Source organism: Corvus cornix, chromosome 5, assembly GCF_000738735.6.
Source record: "Corvus cornix cornix isolate S_Up_H32 chromosome 5, ASM73873v5, whole genome shotgun sequence".
NCBI classification, from domain to species: domain Eukaryota; kingdom Metazoa; phylum Chordata; class Aves; order Passeriformes; family Corvidae; genus Corvus; species Corvus cornix.
The window spans coordinates 35,467,551-35,488,911 of NC_046335.1; the positions used below are offsets into that span (position 1 = coordinate 35,467,551).

The 21,361-nt window shown below is 37.4% G+C and overlaps 1 protein-coding gene across 7 annotated transcripts in view; it reads left to right on the forward strand.

Annotated features, from left to right (window-relative positions):
- The window catches only part of SIPA1L1 (signal induced proliferation associated 1 like 1), a 207,035-nt gene that overhangs the window by 146,758 nt on the left and 38,916 nt on the right, over positions 1–21,361 (forward strand). For all 7 annotated transcript variants that reach the window (XM_039551749.1, XM_039551752.1, XM_039551748.1 and 4 more), the window contains 5 exons: positions 3,753–3,927; positions 11,122–11,225; positions 12,417–12,574; positions 16,169–16,745; positions 17,847–18,121. In XM_039551749.1, coding sequence (XP_039407683.1) covers positions 3,753–3,927; positions 11,122–11,225; positions 12,417–12,574; positions 16,169–16,745; positions 17,847–18,121 — 1,289 coding nt within the window. The remainder of the gene's footprint in view (positions 1–3,752; positions 3,928–11,121; positions 11,226–12,416; positions 12,575–16,168; positions 16,746–17,846; positions 18,122–21,361) is intronic.

Genomic DNA, 21,361 nt, shown 5'->3' on the forward strand with positions numbered 1-21,361 from the left:
GCAGAAAAAGATAAGCACACTCTGTACTAATTAGAAGCTGCATTTTTTCAATTCTAAGCTAACAAAAATTGGGTAACAGCTGCTCTACTAATTAGGTACACAGAATGTTGATCACTTCTTCTTGCTGAGTGTCACACTGTTTCGTTACAGCATGAACAGGTGCCTGTTTGATATAACAGATAAAATGTTTTGTAAATTTAAGAGTTAAGATTATAAAGTCACCTTAGCCTGACTTAGCCATTGAATTTCACCCAGGAATCCCTTCACTGAGCCAAATTTGTATGCATCAGTTTTCATTAGAATAAGATGTCTTTTCTATATTTGAGTGAGGTCTTAAAGCAGTTGGTTGTTTTCATATTTAAGAATTTCCACTTCTTTATTTAAATTTATCTGCCTTCAGCTTTAAGACTTCTGATATTTTTCTCTGCTACATCTTAAAAGTCATTTTGGTGTGAGATTTTTTTTTTCCAGCAAAGGTTTTTGTATGCAGTGATTAAATCATCTGTTGGTCTTGTTTATGATAAACTGAACAGATTGCACTTTTCAAGTCTTTCAGTGCAACATATTTTCTCTGAATTTCATATCACTCTTATGGCTGAGCTCTGTCTCTTCTACTCTTTCAATATCTGCATATGTCATTCAGAGTCAGAATGGGAATATTTTTCTTGCCCTAGTTTTGTACTGGTGGTGTGTGCTCGTTCCTTACTTCCTCTGAGATTGCTAGAGTGGTAACATCTGCTGTTCTGTACATATGGTCCACACTGCTTGTCACCTAGCTGTTCTTTTATTGGATTTATTAAAATGCATTCATTTGAATGGTTCTGTGTTAAACAGCAATCCAGTCATTTCCTAGGGCTGCACTGGCTTCTTTGCTAATTACCATCTACTAATCTTTGTCTTGAATGCAGACCTCTTGGTAAGTTACTCTAAGTTTACTTCCAAATATGATTTAAAAATTTGAATATTAGGGCAATTACTGATTTATTTCAGTAGAAGTTAATCTTTATGGCAATTCCTCATTCACAGAAATACTGAGAAACGTCACTTGGTTCTTAATATAATTCCCAGTTCATAATATAAACTTGCTGACTGGTTAAATCCAAGCCGTACTTTCTGCTGTCTTGACTGGGTGCTAGATAAATCCTTAAAATGCACTTTTTGCACGTATATGAATACGTAAATGCTTTCGGATTATTAAAATGAAGATGCTACTTTAGTAGTTTTACCACAACAGAATTCATGCTTCAACTTCTTTTTTAGCTTTTTCTTGTAGTTTATACACTTCTAAGGACCGTAGATTTATCAAAAGGAGGTCTAATAATGGGGACTACATGCCTTTCTCCAGATCTGCTCTTTTTGATTCAGAAATGCCAACTTGTGTTGTCCTTAGGGAAACTTTTTTTTCAAAATATAGCAAATCTAAGAACACAGCTAGAAGGCACACCCTGCTCTCTGCATAGTCCTTGTTTAGTTTCTTAGGCTGACATTTTCAAAGCAATAAAGCATGGTGGTTTGCTTGCTCATTGGTGCTGCAGATCCCATTTATGTTTATGCCCTTGAAAATACTTCCTTCACCTAAAGGTGAAACTTAAATATTGCAAGTGTGCTTCATGAGAATAATTTTCCTTGTCCTAACTTGTTTTAAGTGAAATTACTAGAAGCTATTATAATTAGCAGTACAGTTAAGGTGTTGTGGTTCCACAAAGCACTTGCATCCATCCTGTTTCTGTGGGATGGAGAAAACACATCTGAGCAGCAGATGCCTGAATGGTCCGAGACAGGACCTGCTACTGCTGGTATGGGAAGTGCTGGCAGTTGTTCCCACAGGAGCAGCAGCAGTGCCACCTCTCACCACCCTTCCTCGCTCCCCTCCTTTCTCCTCCCATACCACGTGTCTGCAGGCGGCACTTCAACAGGTTGCCAAGCTGGGCATGTCCCATCCCTGAAAGTGTTAAAAGTCAGCTTGGATGTGGATTTGAGCAGTCTGGTCCAGTAGAACGTGTCCCTGCTGCCCATGTCAGGACTTTAGGAACTAGATGATCCTTAAGGTCCCTTCCAACCCAAACCATTTTATGATTTTATGCTGTATGTGAGTTTTGTCATAAGAAATTTGGACATATTTAGAGGATGCAAATCATGTAGTGTGTCAGGTGATAAAATAAGGGATAGTCTGTAGTGGGGAAAGACTAGAACTGTGACATATATATCTGACTTCTTCAGCAGGAGTAAACAAGCCAGGTTATCTTTACCCTTCTTTTTCCCTCCTTGTTTTCCTGCTGCTAATACTTTTATCCCCATCATCATTCATCTTTGGTAGTAAAGGAAGAATATGGTAAAGTTGCAATTTCCAGAGTTTTTAAATTTTAAAATCTACTTTCTTTAGAGACAGAGTAAGACCACTTCTGAGGACCTTTAAATTATCCCATCATAAATATAATAGGTTAAAATTAATGAATTTCTGTTTCATTATGTGTCCACATCATCCTAGCAAGTTCAAAATCCTTTGCCTCATGGCTTGGGATAGAATCTTCCAAGAGCAAATCACAATATATTCAGATAACTTTCCTTCCAGTGCCCTTGCAGTAAGTCTTTTCACTTCCCACTAACCTGTAGCCTAAACTTGTAAATCTCATGCCAGCTTTGATAGATTTTCTTATGGCTTCATTCTGGTGCATGTGGTTGGTGTTTATTTGAAACTGAGCCTTTGCAAAAATTCATGTGTGGGAGGAAAGATTATTTCATGGGCAATAAGGATGCACTTCTACTGGATGAATTACGTGCATAAACTCCAAGGCTCTCCCTTGAGCTCCTTCAATTAGAGTTCCTGCCTGTGAAATTGGTTTTGGAGACAGCAGTAAATGGCTGTGGATAATGCCTTCCTTCTTCCCTTCTGTAGCTTGTCTTTCTGTAGTCCAGATGTAAATGATGCCAGTGTACTCCTTTTGTGTGTGCATGTATCAATTTGGAATTGGTGGAAACAGTTTGCTTTGAAGAATCACAATTACGGTTGGGTAAAAAATTACTTTATTCACATCTTCAACTTCTGCTGCATTAGGAAACATCAACTATCAAATTAGAGGGAAAATGGAAATAAAAAGCACAAATGTATTTGAAGAGCTATGCTAATAAATAGTATCTTCAAGGTTTCTCAATCTTCAGCATTTCTCAATTTAGCTGTTTTCTTTGTTACTATCATCATATTTAAGTCAGGGAAGACGACCAACTGAATGTCACGGAGTCTTTCAGCATTGCTCACAGGTGAATGTGCTAATAGGTGAAAAATTTCTATCCTCTCTTCGAAATGAGAGCATGTTCATTTTGTCACTTGTTTTAGAAATGAGCACATGATGTGCCCTACCCTTCTTCGTGGAAGGCTTAGCATAGGATGGCAGCCATGGTACCAGCCTAATTGAGAGTCAAGGTCCTGGCATTACTCAGCCAGCACTTCCCATGTGGCTCAGTGTTAGACATTCACTTGCAAGCTGCGGTGTTCTCCTGGAAATAAGCAGCATTCATGTGTGTTTCACTTCAGAAAACATTTTGACATCTTCAGATTAAATCTGCAATCATCGAGGCAGTTACAATAGAAAACAGTGAGAGTATTTGGAACTACACTAACTTTTGAAATTAGACTGATAATCAGGTATTCATTTGGGAATTATGGGTTTATTAAATTGTGGAAGTGAATTCAGTGCATAAGTTGCTTCATCACTTGGTATACACATAAAATTTTAATCTTTTTCCTTTTGCAGTTAAGTTACCAACTTAAAGTGGGTATCATGTACTGCAAAGCTGGGCAAAGCACTGAAGAGGAAATGTATAATAATGAATCAGCAGGTCCAGCCTTTGAGGAGTTTCTTCAGCTCCTGGGAGAGCGAGTTCGACTCAAGGGATTTGACAAGTACCGGGCCCAGCTGGATACAAAAAGTAAGACTTTTTCAGTGTTTTTTTCCCCCCCTTAAGTGAACAAAATGCATGATATGGTTGCTAACTGCCTTTTTGAAGAGAATTCTTAAAAACAAGATCTTTGCTGCAGTTGCTTAATCTAAGTGAAAGCAGAGCATGTGTGTAATTTAACTGTACTCATACGGTCTCTCAACTCAGACAATAATTAGATTTTTGTACTGATTTGGTATGAAATTATCACTAAAGCTACAACAAGAAACCAGTAATTGTGGACCAATTATTGGTATTGCAAATCCATCATCAGTGCGTTGTCTTAAGACTAATCAATACAGCTGGTATATTATTTTTTTTTAATGATATGCTTATAGATGGTCTCCAAAATGCTTTGAGAACCCACCTATGTAACTTCACCTTGAAAAGTTGATCTGCAGTTTTTCTGATGTCTGTTGCATGCAGTTTTTCTTCTAGGCAGTTTTGTCTTAGTCATCCTGTCAAATGTATTCCTCCCTCTGTGCTTTTTCTTTTTTGAGTTATGGAAATTAAACTGGATTTGGCAGCTATGTTACAGCTTTATGTTATCAGCTTTAACTGTTAAACATATTGCAACAAAATGCAGTGGTAAGATGATCTTGGGTGACCGTAACTATAAATGAAACTCCCTGCATTTGGAATCAGTCATGTGAAATACCTGTTTATCAGCTAGCACATGCTGTATTCAATTTGTAGATCTGTTTAAATTACTCAGGGAAATTTTGTCTTGTATTCCTTTTCTTTGAGTACTGGAGCTATCCAGTTCCTATGGAGATCTTTTGCCATTTTTATTTTTAGCAAAGGAAATGAAATAAGGAGTTTGATTCATGAAAGCTGAAAAGCATTCATCAGCTTTAGTGCAGCAGAAGCTGTGGTCTTGTCATGGGTCTCCTGGCACAAATAGAGTACCTTGCTGTGCTTTTATGCTCCATCATTCTGTGTATTGCCCTTAATTCCTACAGCAGTTGTGTTGCCATCTCCTCAGGCTGTTCTTGACCGGTTTGATCATCAATCTTCAGAGGGTTATAAAACCTACTTTGGTTTTAAACCTAAATTAGCACCTATTTTGCCCATTTTTAACGTTGAGCCTGCTTTTTTTAACTTGCAATACTTTTGTTCCCTCTGTTGTAGTTCCTCCCTTGAGTGCATTTCATAGAAATATAGAATGGTTTGGGTTGGAAGGGACCTGAAAGATCATCTCATTTCAATCCCCCAGCCATGGGCAGGGACACTTTCCACTAGACCAGGTTGCTGAAAGACCCATCCAACTGGGCCTTGAACTTCCAGGGATGGAGCATCCACGGCTTCTCTGGGTGACCTGTTTCAGTGCCTCACCACCTCACAGTAAATAATTTCTTCCCAATGTCTAATATAAACCTTCCCTTCTTCAGTTTAAAATCATTCCCCCTTGTCCTGTCACTACACGTCCTTGGGAAAAGTCCCTCACCAGCTCCCTTGTAGGAAATACATATAATTCTCAAGGTGAGTCTTCCTTTTGCACAGCTCTGAACTGTCATTCTATTAGTTGTAAAGATAAGCTAGGTCAAAAAGGAAACGTGTATGGAAAACAGAGAAAACATTTATTTAGCTTCTGGTTTTATATTGTGACCTTGTTACTTTGAGTAGTTAGAGCAAAATCCTCTCTACCCTTTCTTCTGGATTAGTTAAGATGTGAATTGGTGTCAGTCCATGCACACTGGTTTCTAGTACGTGTAAATGCTGTATGATTGAGTTGATTCATCTGCTCAAATATACCCAAGAAAGCTGTGACTGACTTTTAAGTACTCGTTTTGCATTTTCTTCTGAACAGCAGAATTTTCCGGAAATGTTTTGAATTCCTTTTTGTTGCTTCTGAGTCGAGGAAAGAGTTTTGTCCAGCTTTGAGTTCATGTCCTATAATCTAGCACCTACTGAATGGAACCTTTAAGTTGACTGAATCTCTCCTGGTTTTGAGGGTTATCTTCTAATGAAGGGTTCTCCTCCATGTTGAGAGCTGGCACATCTTTTTCACGTTGCCCAGTAGACTCATTCAGCTCCATTCTGTATCTAAAAACACAAGAAGTCTTTATGTGAACACTTCAGTATGAGCATAGAGGACAGGAAATCCTCTAAGTGGAAACTGCTGCTTTCATGAAGGATTTCCTACATTTTCTCTCAGTCAAGTTTTACAGGCTCACATCTGTAGAACCTCATCAGCCAGAACTGCTTAGGAACTCAAGTTGTCTGAAATCTTTCAGGTTAGAGTGCCTGCAGGATTACTGAGAAAACACATCACTACATGTGAGCATGCATGAGTTCTTAATGAGTAGGTTTAGCAGTAAATGTAAACAATGGCAGCAAACATTTCTAATTGATCTTGATGGTGGTGTGTTTTCCTTTCTGCCAGTGTGCAAAGCACAGACTGGAGATGCTGAAAGAGAAGGTGCTTTGGGGGCACAACACTCAGCTCTTTGGATAGCTGCATTTGGAAACACTTAAAGCATATTCTACACTGGAAATGGGAAAAAAAGCCACTTTGTGGTAGGGGAAATGCTGAAGACCCGAGATGGTCACAAGAGCTGCATCTCAGGTGTGGGGAATATGTGAACAGCAGAATACAGCCAGGCAGTACATTTTCCATAGCTACCCTAAGTAACCAGTTGGTCCTTTTACCTTAGCCTTAACACAGACACCTGCAAAGGAGGGGGTTGTGGTTTTTTACTGTGACTTAGGTTTACAGGCTTTGTTGAAACAGCTAGGAAGTGAGCTTCTCCATCTTCCAGCTCTGTGCTCTTCTGTTGCTAGAGAGCCCTGTCTTGAAATAGTTCTTGCAGTCTCGCTACTCAGTAAATTTTCATGTGTAAGAATTCTGTTCCGTGGCAGCACAGCTGATTGCAAAGATGTGCTTAAATCAAATGTCTGTTCACTGACTTGTCAGAAAGGTCAGATCTATATAGACTACTTTGCTAGTTTCTGTACCTTTGACAATACTTTGCAAGCTGTGGAAAGCAGTTGCATGATGTAAGACGTGGAAAGGTTTTTCTCTGTGTGGAGATGAGCTGATTTGTATATGTACTCTGGAAATATTCACAAAATTTTTAATTTATACAGATTTAGAAAAGTAAAGTTGTTCTAGCAAAAGGCAGTTTCAGAACAGTTATTCTTAGAAATTTTTGGAGTTAGGGCCCTAATTGGTAAGTATCCATGACAGAGCCAATTCCTTAAAAAGAGGAATCTCATGCATCCTATTAACTGGCAGCCTATTTAAGTGTATTGGATCCTTCAAAGGCTTTAGTTTTGGATCTCTGCCAGTACCACTGTGAAAAGGAGATGCTACTTTTCAAGTTTTGTTTGTTCATTTCTAGAATTACCAGAGGGGAAACAGTCTATCTCCTGGCAGCCTGCAGACTTTGGATAGGAAATAGAGCTTGAAAATGCCACCTATCCCAGAGTGACTAGGAAGCTTATGGGCATCACTTTAAAGTAATAAACATCACAGTGATCTTTCAAATTATCACTTCAGTCACTTTATTTTATAGTTGTAATGCATGTTTTATTTCCCTCCCCCTCACTTAGTCTTGCATCTCAGTATTTTAAATTGGTAAATGGGATCAGCTTGATAATGCTAGGCCTGGTAACATGGCATGTGTGTCCAACAGAGTGGTGGTGTGGTTGATGCAGGAAATAAGGGAAGTTGATTAATATGAGTTAGGAATTCTATGATTTATCAATTTGGTAAGATTATAAACTAAGCTAATAAAGGTAGATTTCTCTACTAGATGTTTATATACTGCATGGTTTTCTGATTAAGACATAATAGCTTCTGTTTTTATATTCTTAAGTAGATAAAAAAATCTAGGGAATGAATGGACTTCGAATTTCATTTCATTTCATTTCATTTAGGGGTTGTCAAGAAACCCCAATGTTTGTAATGAATTAATACAGATAGATTACCTTCTTAACTTGCACTATATAACATCTTTCCAACCTTGTGGAAATAATGATAGACTTACTCTTGGATCTGTGACTTTTGTTGGGAGACCAACAAATTTTAAGATGTTAAGTTGCTTAAGAAGCAGAAATAGGGATGGAGGGAAGTCCATCTGCATTTCTCTGCATTTGTGTTACTCATGTACTGTTGTATGTTACAAAACAAAAGATTCTGTTCTCATTTCTGTCTGAAAACAACTTTGGTATTACAGAAGTTCATCATGAATGCTTGGTGTAATCCTTGTATATGACAGAAAGAAGAGTAGTGTTGACAGCTGCTAACAAAGCAAAGGTGGAGGAGAGCACCATTAAGCTCTGAAAATATTTCTTCTCATGCTTCTTATTGTGAGCCTTACTGCAGTTTGTAGTAATGGTTGTCCTGCCTTATCAGTGTAACTTATTTTTTGTTCTCCTACAATTCCTTGCAATGTTTCTCTTTGAAACCAGGGAGTCAGATTTTCTACTGTAATGGTTTTTATACAGTTTTCCAGCACAGAGGTTAAGCTGCTGTAGAAGGAGGCTGAAAAAGTCCAGTGGATTCAGTGTGGTGAATTTGTCAGCACTGTGCTGGTGGTATCAGCCACAGTTTTGAGCACTACTGGTTTTAGAAACAAACCACTTCAAATGTGAGTCTGTTAATCCTTGTGAATATAGATGAGAATCATTGGAAGGACAGAAGACTAAGGTGGATTTTTAGAGATGATTAATGATGGAAGGAAAATAGGATCAGGTAACACCTCAGTTAAGTAGCCAGATCCAGTAATGGAGCAAGGCTGGGAAAGCATCGTTAATAGCTATGCCATAAACTGGTGGCCAGAGGGGATGTCTTCAGTGTAAAAAGGTGCTAATGAAATTGTAGATCTCTCAGGCTTCTGTTAAATAGAAGGAAATTGAAGTAGATTGCAGTGCTGGCTTGCAGTTCTGACCCTGAAATGATGGATATTATTCCAGTGCACAGTCTTGGATTTTATTGCAATAGCTGTGATTCGATTTAAAGCAAACACCTGTAATTATGGTGGTGTACTTCAGGAACAGTATTCTGGACTTTTAAAAATCTGAATGGTGAGAGATGCACAGTCTGTAGTGGGTGTGGACTTCTGTTGGTAGCTGGATTTGACTAGGAGAGATTTAAACTGTAAAGTCCTTGGAAATAATTGAAATTATGGAACGTGTCATTTGGATTGTAGTCTGATTATTTAGTTTGCAGAATCAGTGCTGTTCTCAGAAAACTTTTTTCTGCCTAAAATTAAATCCTGCCAGCAAAGTTGGAAATCTAGCTTAAATATGTAGGTGTTCTAGCATATTTTTGCCAGAATTGCTTTGTTCTAGTCCCCCAATACCTTTTGGGGCCTGCCTTTCCCTGTCTCACTTCCCTATCTCTTTGCACCTGCTCCTCCCCCTTTCCAATTATTTGTAATATTTTTGTATGCTCTATTTCTAAAAGATGATGTACAAATCAGTGTATTTACAGTTCAACAGATGAAGCTGTTATGAAGTTATGTTGATGTTTAAGTGACTTTTGGGTGCATCTGCCTCCTTGGGTGTGCACTGCAATGATCAGGCAGAGGACAGAGGCTGCTGTGAACACAGTGCAAGATGAAATGATCCCCTTTCAGCTGTCCTGCTCTTCTAATTAGCATTAAAAAGAAAAAAACTTAGCAGTTAACTGGTTTATCCTACTGGCAGTGTTGAGTTCTGGAAAAGAGAGCCCAGTCTCCTTGAAACATTAACTGAGAATTACTTTTTTTTTTTTTTAAAGATTGTAGGAATCTTTTATTTCTAATTCCCTTTTTATTCTAGATAAGTGATTTAGAAGTGCAAGATCTCTATGTGGCTATAATACAGAAAACTTTCAATTTCATTTTACAGATTATTTTGTGTTTCATTTGTGGTAAAGCTACCTCCATTTTATTATTCTGAATCTGACAGGAAACAAACTTCTCAAAATCTGGGTAAATAAACTGTATATTTATGTTACTGTAAATGCATCACAAATCTCAGATCTGTTGTCTTCTTAGTAACATGATCTCTCTGCTAATAAAAACTCCAAGATATAGTTTATAAAAGCTTTTTAAAACGCATTGTTATAAATAGCTGGGATTATATAATTTGGTAGCATGTTTATATATAACTTCAAATAGCCAGGATGCTTTTTTCCATATATAAAGCTAGTTATTTTTCAAATTGTGTTTGAAAGCAGGCTTTTTGCACTGTGGGCAGAAGTTGTATTTAATAGAATATACTCACTATTTTATCTTTAAATGTGTTACCACTTAAATTAATGAAACATTTCTCAAGGTCACTTTTTTTTAGAGTGAAAGAAAGTGAAAACAAGTTCACAATTCTAATCAAGTGTTGTTTTCAACCAACACTTTGTAAACTGAGTAATAGCCCCCTCTTCTTTTTTTCTTTCTAAACTTCATAATCCTAGTTTTTATCATTTTCTCTCCACATGGAAATCTCTCCATCCACATGTAATTATTTCTGTGGCCTGTTTCTGGATCCCTTCTCTTTCTTCTGTAACTTTTAAAATAGGGTGGCCAGAACTCAAAACAGGTGAGATTACCTTAGATTAATATACCAGCATCATAATGTCATTTTTGTGGGCTTTTTCCATCATCGGTTATAAGCATGTTGGCATCCTATTTGGGGTTTTGACTGTACCTGCCCATAAAGCAGCTGTTCTAGTGAAGGTGTTGCCTGATTTCATTATGGTTAATTTCAAGTCCTGATATTTATGCTTAAGAGAACTCATCCTGTTTTTATGGTGGGTTATAGGTCCTTTGCTGTTTAATTATGCATGAGCTCATGGTACTCATTTTCAGTATCTGTCTGCCTTCCTTTCTGAAGTTCTTTTCACATTCCTTACAGTTCAGTTTCATTCCAAGATACTGGGTGGTACTTGAAAATTATGTCAGACTTTGTTGTCACTATTTATGCTTAAGTAGGCTTTCTTCAGGGTCTTCTGGTATAAATTCCCTATTCCTAACAATTTTTTTTGGGAAAAGTGTGCAAAAGTGCACAGGCTCTCTTTATGCGACATTTTCTTTGGCAGGTGAATAAACTCTGAACAAGTTCTTACTTGCTGATATGTCAGCTAGGATTGAGGATGAATAAGAATTCTTGTCTTGGCTGATTTTTTTTTTAATAATAATGAAACCTAATTTTAATTTTTTTTTTTAAATAATGCTTTTATTTTGTCTTCTTTAACTGCAGCTGATTCAACAGGTACTCACTCTCTATACACAACATACAAGGACTATGAAATCATGTTCCATGTTTCTACGATGTTGCCATATACTCCAAACAACAAACAACAGGTAAGATGGGCTATGCCTATTTAGAAATTTTTCCTCCTCCTCAAGAGGAGATGAACTCTTGAGTATTTATGACAACTTTTATTTGTTACTAGCAAAAAGACACTTAAGGAATCAAAAGTGGCCATCTCTGTGTCAGGGAGATGAGCAAAGTAGATGACTGGTAGGTACATCACAGATTTTTCTCCATTGGACTATTTATTGGTTTTCTGTTTAATTATGCATTACTTTGATGTAAATAGTATGCAATGATGTCATTAGCACATGTCAGAAGGACCACAGTGTACCTGATGATTTTCAATTATTTTAAACCTTCTACAGCTAAGTCAACTGCCCTTTAGGGATTGTGTTCAGCAAATTCTAATATGCACAGAGATAATGAGTGGGTGGGCCAGTGCACTACCCAAGAATACATGAGTCAAAATCCTTCTATCAAGATCCTTTATTTTCCCTTTTTTTTTTTTTTTTAACTGTGTTATACTATTTAGGCTGAACTCCTTTGTCACACTGAAGTACCTGCTGTTGTTAAACTCTAATCCATATTGTTTTGTATGATGGATATGCATTTTATTCTAGAAATGATGCTTTGTACTTCTGCAAATAAAATAGAGATTTTCATTTTACAATAAAAGTTAACATAGAATTCTTTTTAGTTTGCTTTTGTACACTAAATGTTCTACTGTTTTGTAGCTTACCTTCTCTTGTACTGTAGTCTTGTATTTACTGAAAGAAGCCTACCGGGACATTATTTGTAGTGTGTCTTAAGGACAATGACAGCTATTTTCAACTTGAAATAGAACCTACCATTGGCTTGTAAAAATGTGTGAAATGGGGGATGTTTTCCTGCTTCCATGTATCACTGATTACTCTCGATACTAACAGAATTTGTTGTTTTTCCCCTTTGTTTAGCTTAAAAGTTTCCCTTTTAAGTTCACCATCTATGCTACATATAAAAATGAAATTCTTATGAAAACAACCATGCCTGAAATTTATTAACTAATTTATTAACTAATTCTGGTACTTGTTATATAAATCCTCAGTTGTTCAATTTTCAGCTTGAAGTATCACTTGGGGAAAGAAATTGAGCAATAGTAGTTTATAATATTGAGAAGTAAATAATTGGAAATTTATGTAAAGTCTGTGTTTTAACCTATGGGGTTTTTTTTCCATTTTCTTTTTTTTTTCCCATTAAAGCTTCTGAGAAAACGACATATTGGAAATGATATTGTGACAATAGTTTTCCAGGAGCCTGGAGCACAACCATTCAGCCCAAAGAACATTCGATCCCACTTCCAGCACGTCTTTGTCATCGTGAGAGTGCACAGTCCCTGCACTGACAGTGTTTGTTACAGGTAACTGTTGCTGGATTCGCTGAAAACATGGAATTGGAGTGCAAAGGCAGCTGGCATTCTTCTCTGAAATTCTCAGTAGGGAAACGTAGTGAAAGATGAGGGGCAGGGAGGTTTTGAGTCATGTGCATTTCAAACACTTTTAGTAAGTAAATAGACACATACAGACATGTAAATGAAACACGCCCAGTGAGGAGACTGCTACTGTCAGATGCGAGCGCACACACGTGCGTATCAAGCACTTGGAGATTATTTTAAAATTGCCTTCTCACTTCCTTTTCTTCATTAAGAATATGCTAGAAGAATATTTTTACATTGAAAGAAATAGAACAAAGGAAAAAAAAAACTCCAGTTTTTGCTCAATTAATTTGGTTATCTGAGGTTATGCTCCATTTTTGAAATTAAGACAGTTAAAAAGTGTGACTTAGCCTTTCAGGAAGAAGCTAAGCTCTCTGAAATATCTTCATGTCTTATGTCAGTCCAACACAGAAATGACAGAGGATTGTGCAGGAAAAAATCAAGTCTTAATGTGACTTTAAAGTCAATATGATTAAAATAGAAAATGGTAATTGATAGTAACATATAATAAAGAGTTGCAAGAGGAGATTCCTACTAGTAGAATTTTTAAACTAAGTTGCAAGCATATAGAAATAATGTTTTTGAGTTACACTTCTCTTTACTGTCAGTGAAAGTTCTTACTTTGTTATATAGTGAACTCTTAAGGTATTTTCATTTTTTAATGTTGACTGATCTCAGAAAACTTCTATAAAGCCTTTTAACTTAAGATACGAAATGTCAGAGCAATGGATTTAGAGCATGTATCTTGAAATGAGGTAGCCTTAGAATTAACTTGTTTTTACTGAAATACAAATATTCACGTAAGTATTTTATTAAGGCAAGTGCTTATTTAGAGAAAAATCTAAGACTGCAGTGTCTGAGTTGGTGTATTCATTGTTTTCAAGTACATATAGAAGGTTTAAAGGCTTTTCTCTCCTCAGAAGTTTTTGGTGAAGTTCACAGAGCATTTCTGAAATTGATGCTGAGCTTTGTACATGTATTAACTCTCCTGGACTAGGAATGTTTGTGTTGATACTCATTTTCCGGCAGCTTATTGAAATATTCAACTGTTGCATAATTTATGTGAACACAGCTTGTTCTTAAACTCTTAGACATATGTTTCAGGCCTTATCCTTATCCCCAAAAATGATTTTGAAGCAAAGGGAAGGTATGAAATGCATCCACAAGGGCTGCAGATGCATTTTACACTTGAATTACATACTAAAATATAGATCTGCTTTGGTCTGTTACTTCAAGTAATATGACTGCATATATTTCTTCCTTTTAAAAGGCATGGGAAAGATTTATGCTTGCTAAACTGTAGTAAATTTAAGTATCTGAGTGTTCTGTTTTTGACCTTCAGACTCCTGAATCACCTAATTTTTCAAGTGTTTACAACTACAAGGGCTGGAACCTCACTGGTTACTTAATAGTAATTTTGGCTTTAGTGTTGGTACAGGCTCAAATTTTAAGGGGAGGGGAAACAAATAGGAAGAATAGTTGGGAGAATGTCAGTGTTCATTTTGATACACAAGACCACCAGAACATCGTATGTTCTCTGTACTGTCTTTAAGATTGAAATATTTTCCTTTTCTGTCCTCTCAGTGCAAACCCTTGATTTAAATTTGTAGAATTCTATTATGAAAAGTTTTTCTAGGAAACTTTTCAAAGTAAGTTTGACCTCTTTTTCACTGAATTATTTGGAACAGTTTCATGGATTCATAATTCTAGACAAAACAGGAAACCATATAGCATAAAAACGTACTGGAATTTATGTTTAAAAACTACATAAAAGGAATAAAATCAAGCACTGTCTTGGCCAGCAATTCTCCCTCCCAGCTAAGATAAACAATATTTCAAAAGTCTGGCATCTCTGAGCATTGCTCACTTTCTGAAAACTTCTCTAGCATGTGTTAAAGATTGAATTCTTATCCCTGTGATCCATGACATTGAAAACTGAACCAAACAAAGTCTTACTGGTAGTTTCTGGTCAGTTTTCATTGCATCCAGTAATTGTGTTTAACACTTAGGTTTCCATTTCTTAGTAACAGACCCTTCAGGACCACTAAAGATGAGTCAGATAGTTGCTTCATGAGCACCCCCTGTTGCATACTTTGAGATATACTGGCATGTATTTGGAGGAAATATGACAGTAATGACATCTTTCAATATCAGTTGCCAGAATATATAATAATTAAAAAATCAAGCAAACAAACAAAAAAAAAACAAAGGAAAAAATGCCCCAAGCAACTCAGAACAGCAAAAGCAAAACAAACAAACAAAACACCCTACCACTCAAAACCAGAAGATATGGTTATAGATTGAGTGACTTAATTTTTATTTTTGGTGTTCCTATATGCCCCCCTCAAAAGATTTACTCTGAAATCTCAGTTACTGATTTTTTGGGGGAATTTCTCTGATTATGTTTAAGAATTCAGATAAAATCAAAACGTGAAAATTATACCAGCTAGTGTTCTAAGTGAAACACCACATACTTTTCTAATGTGATCAAGTTTTATCCTATGCTTCTTTATTTCCATTACCATGGTATTTTGGCCAAAGTTAGTTAATGCTTTCTCAGATCTAGTTACGGATATGTGGTAAATTCTATTTGAACTGTTGGAACATTTCTTGTCACAAAACTATCGAAGTAGAGTTGTCAGTCTCTTAGGACAGGTTGCCAAGTGAATGATACTGGATTGGAATGTCAAATCTTCAGTGGTTCCAAACAACTCGCATCTGATCTATATTAAAAGAGAATTGGCAATTGAGAATAGCTAAGCTGGCCCCTGTTGCCTAAGGCAGTCTTATTCTTGGTCCATCACTTGGTACAGAAACTAAAAGGAAGCGTTGAAAAAGAAAGTATCTGTTTCTGCTGTGTATCTGAACTTTTCAGGAGTTTATTTCTGGTATTTTTGGAGTAGTCTTCTATCAAGGGTATGCAATATCAGCTAGTGAGGTTTTTCAGTCCAGAAATGTAAAACTTAAACAGTAGTGGGATGTATACATGCATTCAGACACCAGATGATTTTCACAGCAGAACTGGCCTTGTGAGATGACTTCATTGCCTTTATCTTTTTAATGTGTTCATTTAAACTCTATTTCTAGTCTTGATCATACACTTGGCATTACTTTCAGATGAGCCTTTCACAGCATTAAGTAGCTAAATTCTAAGCTAGCCTTTTAAATAGTGTGAGTTAGAAAGTTTCTTTTTATACCAAAACCAAACAAAATTCAGAACTGCCATACATGAGGGATTACTTTATAAAAAAAAAACCCCTACAGTTTTGTACTTGAAGCTCTTTTTAAGCTGTGGTACTGGGAACGACTCAAAAATGCATATATGCAAAACAGTGGCCTTCTGTTTCTACAGCAAGGGGGGCATAGTCTCCACTCTGTCAACATTAATATGTAAATTTAGGCATATTGCTGAGAAAAAAAAGAGAAAATTTGAGGGAATGTATTGTCTGTAAACAAAAACTGCTGAATTTGCCTAGAGTGAAACACTGTGTTTCTTCCTTATTCTTTTATTTCATTTAGTGTTGCTGTGACAAGATCCAGAGATGTACCATCCTTTGGCCCACCTATTCCAAAAGGTGTGACATTTCCTAAATCAAATGTGTTCAGGGACTTCTTACTAGCCAAAGTCATCAATGCAGAGAATGCTGCTCATAAATCAGAAAAGTTCCGTGCGATGGCCACCAGGACCCGGCAAGAGTACTTGAAAGACTTGGCAGAGAAGAATGTCACCAACACACCCATTGACCCTTCCGGCAAGTTCCCCTTCATCTCGCTTGCTTCAAAAAAGAAGGAAAAGTCCAAGCCTTATCCAGGAGCAGAGATCTATAGTTCTGGTGCTATTGTCTGGAGTGTCCATGCAAAAGACTACAGCAAGGGTATGGAAATAGACTGTCTTCTAGGCATCTCTAATGAGTTTGTAGTCCTCATTGAACAGGACACAAAAAGCGTGGTGTTCAATTGCTCCTGTCGAGATGTGATAGGGTGGACTTCAACGGACACAAATATCAAAATATTCTATGAGAGAGGTGAATGTGTTTCTTTGGAGAGCTTCATCAGCAACATTGATGACATCAAAGAGATCGTCAAGAGGCTGGAGGTTAGAATGTGTTCTCTTGTTTGGTTCCCCTTCTTTGCTCTCTCCTCTCACCCCTTGGCCAAGTGAAACTTCAATTTAAATAATGCCTGGGATTCCTAAAACCGTTTCAATTGTTTATAATGAAATTTTTAAGGACTTCCCTGCTTTTATTTCTTGAACTTCAATATTGCTTTCACTTTTATCAGATATCAGCCAGCCTCAGCTGGTTGTGTGTGTGTGAAAAATGTATTAATACATTAAAAAGACCAGGTCCTTCAGATGCATAAGTTGCTCCCACACAACAAATACAGAAGTGTCATGTTATTTCTTCTTGTTTTCCTTCCCTTTCCCTGTTTTATAGGCTTGCTGTATCTTGTTTCAAATGAATGTGCAATATCTTTGAGACTGACTTATTATGTTGCCAGCAGGGTGCAGTCCCAATCCCCACCGCAACCTTCAGATATTCTCTGAATGTGTGTGATAAACTAAAAATGCAGTGAATCATGGTATCTCCCTATAAAACATCTGTCTGTGCTCATTTTATATTCAATTAAGTTACGAAAGCATGCGCTACATTTCACTGTTTTTTCCTGTAATATCACCACTGTAGTTGTGTAACAACCAGAGAAAAAGGAAATCTAGGCCCTATTAAATTGCTCTTGATGGTATTCATGCTCATGGTACGTGGAAGAGTTGGCCAGTTTACTGTGCTTAGTAGCTGCATGCTACCACATTCAGACTGAAAAGTAATTTTGCAGTTTCCAGAAACAGCCAGAAATGGAGAATGGTTTTTGGTTACTAAAGTGTAAAAGACAGAGATGCTTGTGTAACTCCATGTGTTTTTCTGTTGTGTGCTGCCATGTATCTTCTAAAATTCCTGTGGTTGCAGTAAAAATTCCAAGGCAGAGCTTGAGTAACCCAGATTCTACTGAAAATATTGGTTTGAGCAACAAGACCTATTTCAGCTGATTACGTACCTAGGACTGCAGTATATATCCCTTGATCATGTCCCACCATTATCCTTGGGAGTTGGTTGATTGTTCAAAAATGGAGCCCCCATAACCTCTCTTAGCCCTGGAGGTGTCTCAATACATTAAATGCTGTCTTCATTCCAATTCCCAGCTTGTGACCAAGGGCTGTGAAACGGTGGAGATGACTCTGCGCAGGAATGGCCTGGGCCAGCTGGGTTTCCACGTGAACTACGAGGGCATTGTGGCAGACGTGGAGCCCTACGGCTATGCGTGGCAGGCAGGGCTGCGCCAGGGCAGCCGCCTGGTGGAGATCTGCAAGGTGGCCGTGGCCACCCTGAGCCACGAGCAAATGATTGATCTGCTCAGGACATCGGTCACAGTGAAGGTCGTCATTGTCCCTCCATATGAGGATTGCACACCACGGAGGTATTGTGCAGTAGCTCTGAAATTGTATCTTGTTTTGTGGGAAGAACCATCACAGAGTGTTAGCCTCTAAAAAAACATGGTATAATTATGATACAGCATCCAGTATTTTCAGGTTGGAAGAGGAGAGCAGGAAAAACTGCCCATATTCCGTCTCCATGCCCCCCAAATATTCATTGAATACCATGTGTGAAGAAGTTCATGTAACCATGGAATTTAACATGGAATTCAAACAACTTTTTTGTCATAATTGTGTGTTTAGGATGCATCAAAATTGATCGTACATGTTCCTGCCTGCTTTCCCATTTGTTGGTAGTTTATAATGCCTGTGGATATAATTCTTGGAAGCTAGGAATAGACTTACATGCTTCTATTTTCACAATAAGCAAGGCTGTAAATGATAAGGGTTTATCAAAGGTATGGATTTGGCTGGAGAAATTGCTGCAAATGGTAATTCTTCTTTACTCCAGAAATCCTGTTGCATCTCTCTCACTTCCCCTCTGTATTAAGCCTGAAGCTCATGTCAATTATAGTGCTGTTTTTATAGTTTAAAAATGTTGCTTGATCAGAAATAAGCAGTAATGTGTGGTTTTTTTCTTAAACTGGACATTAAGTCCCTCCATCTTTCCTGAATTCACACTAAAGCTTTTATAATTTTTATGAACTCAGCGTTGTCTGTAGCCTTCAGCCACATCACCAAGTTTAATCCCCACATTCCTGACATCCTATATTCGTATCCTAGAAATGCTGCTATATGATTAAAATTGGATGATGTTTAATAGAACAAATTTGCCTGCAGGCTAGCTGAAGGCTTCTGATAGGTTTGCCAAGAAGCAAGTACAGTTACTAAAATTCAGAGGGTTCCTTGGAGTGAGAAATCGAGAGAGCATTTTGCACTGCTGTTTTTTAATCAGTCAATACCTTTGTAGGGGTATATGCTAAATCTTTGCATACTTAAAACTGGAGCTGAACTTTAACACATTTATTATATTGAGATGAAATCATGTTTCTGAGAAAAGACCTGGTACTTGTATAAGAGAAAAATCTGTGTTTGTTTTTACTGTAAGCAACATGAACTCCTTTTGTAAATGCTAGGAAAAGAGGAGCAGAGAGAAAAGGAGTTTTATTTGTCCTTTAGTTGTCAGTGGAAAATTGAATACATGTCAGGGATTAAAATGAGCAGTGGCATAAGGTCACTCATGAGGTATTTGGAAAGCTTTTGTGCAGTATTTAGCAGCCCGAGCAAATGGAAAGTTTAGCTGCAATCATCGTGAAAGGATTAGAGCAGAAAAATCAGTGTGGAAAGCACAGATCCTATTATTTCTGAACTAAATTAAGTACAGCCAAAACCAGGCTTACTTTTAGCGTATCCAAACCCATAACAGTAAGAGAAATGACTGCACTTTTTGAAATACTGTACTCAGTATCAGAGTTTTGTTGTTGCCTTGTAGTGAGCAAATGTTCATGGTGGGTTATTGCTAGTTATAAAATTCCATAAAGCAACTCTTGATCCCCCCATTTGCTCTATCCAGAATCATAAAGGCTCAAGAACTGTGTCTTGAATTTGTAGCTATCCTACATCTATTACTAGAGACTACAGTTAAGTATTTGCACAAAGCGGTTTTTCTTTTGGCAGTCAGTTTTCTGCAGTCGGAGTCCTTTTGTTGTGTCCTCTGGAGGTCACTGAGTATTTCTACTACAGTAACTTCTGCAGACCTTAACTAAAATGAAGATCTGTTCTGCTTGGAATACTACATTCCTATGGGAAGCAGTCCCTATTCTAAGAAATTGATTGGCATGAAGTTGGAGGAAGATCAGGGTGCAGTTAGATAAGCTGACTTGGCAACAGGCACATGTACAAGGTCAGTAGGAGATGCAAAAATATATCCAAAGACCCCAATTCATGTTCTCATGCCCTACGCAGAGGAAGGCCTTGTTATGGTTCAATCTCTGCTAAACCATGGTTATTAAAACACTGCCACTGAACTCATTTAGTGGACTGATTGCTGACCGTGAAGCTAAGGACACAGCATCAAGAGGAAATTGTGCATTCCTGCTTGTTAAACTGTAATTACATTGGGGGTAAAAAAAGAGAAACCCAAACTAAGTACATAAACACTAGGGAAAGAACAGCAGAGAATAAAATACGAAGAGAAAAGAAAAAATGAAGGCTATCAATACTGTAGTTCAGTCAGGAGTGGCCTTATTTCCTGATCATCCTTGTCTACCATGCAGTGGATCACATCAGAGTGGCCTGGGAGACTTTCAGATGAACTACATGTGCTTCAGAAGCTCACCTTGTGCCTTCCAACTGATGATTTAATTTAGACATCAAGACTAGAAGGTAGACCAAAGTAAAACCACAAAATGAGTATATTGTGGGCAGCAAGACCTCAGCACTGACTGTTTCACTTTATTCCTATTAGACTCCACAACTTGCTTATTTCAGTGTAGCCAGATAACAAGTTCTGTCTTGATTTTTGTTTTTGCAGGGAAGAGGTACTGATATTTCTCACCCCAATGGTGTAATTGCTTAGAGGAAGAGCTTTGGGTTCAAAGTTTTGCACTGATTTTTTATTTTTCTTTGCTTTAGAGTGTGATGTATGTTGATAAAGTAATCATGATTAAAAATATTCACTTAGTATTCACTCAGAGATATGTACATTTGTCAAGAGAAATGCCAAAATTATCCTTTCTGAAGCTGAAGATCACATCTTGTTTCCAAATACGTCATTGTATGCAGAAGTTTGCCTTGCTTCTTATGTAGACTGCATTAGCTTATGCCCTGTTCTAGTCCAATCTTTATGCTGTGCTATTCCCCAGAAAGCAATGGGCAGCTTTTGGGTTTGGAAACTACAGTTTCTAGCAAGTCTTTTCACAATGTGCAGATTTATCAACCAAGGCACTCCAAAGCCAAAGATGTTTGAAAGTTATGTATAGTTAGTACCTTATTTCATGTGACTCTTGTCTTTTAATGTCTGTGCATCAGAAAGGTATGTCTCAAAAAGACCAAACATTTCAGGTCTTATTTGTCTGGGTGCAGGTAAGTTCTAAAGCCCATGGTTTTTTAAATTAAGAAGGGGAGATACCCTTCTAAGATATCTTTTTAGCTTTTACAGCCCAGTAATTAGATGAAGAGTATCAACTTGACCAGCTGGAATGCTGCAATGGATGGCTATAAACTCTTCTGAAGGGATAGACAAGGAGAGGCATTGGGTTACGAAGTGTTTGATTGTCTAGGGC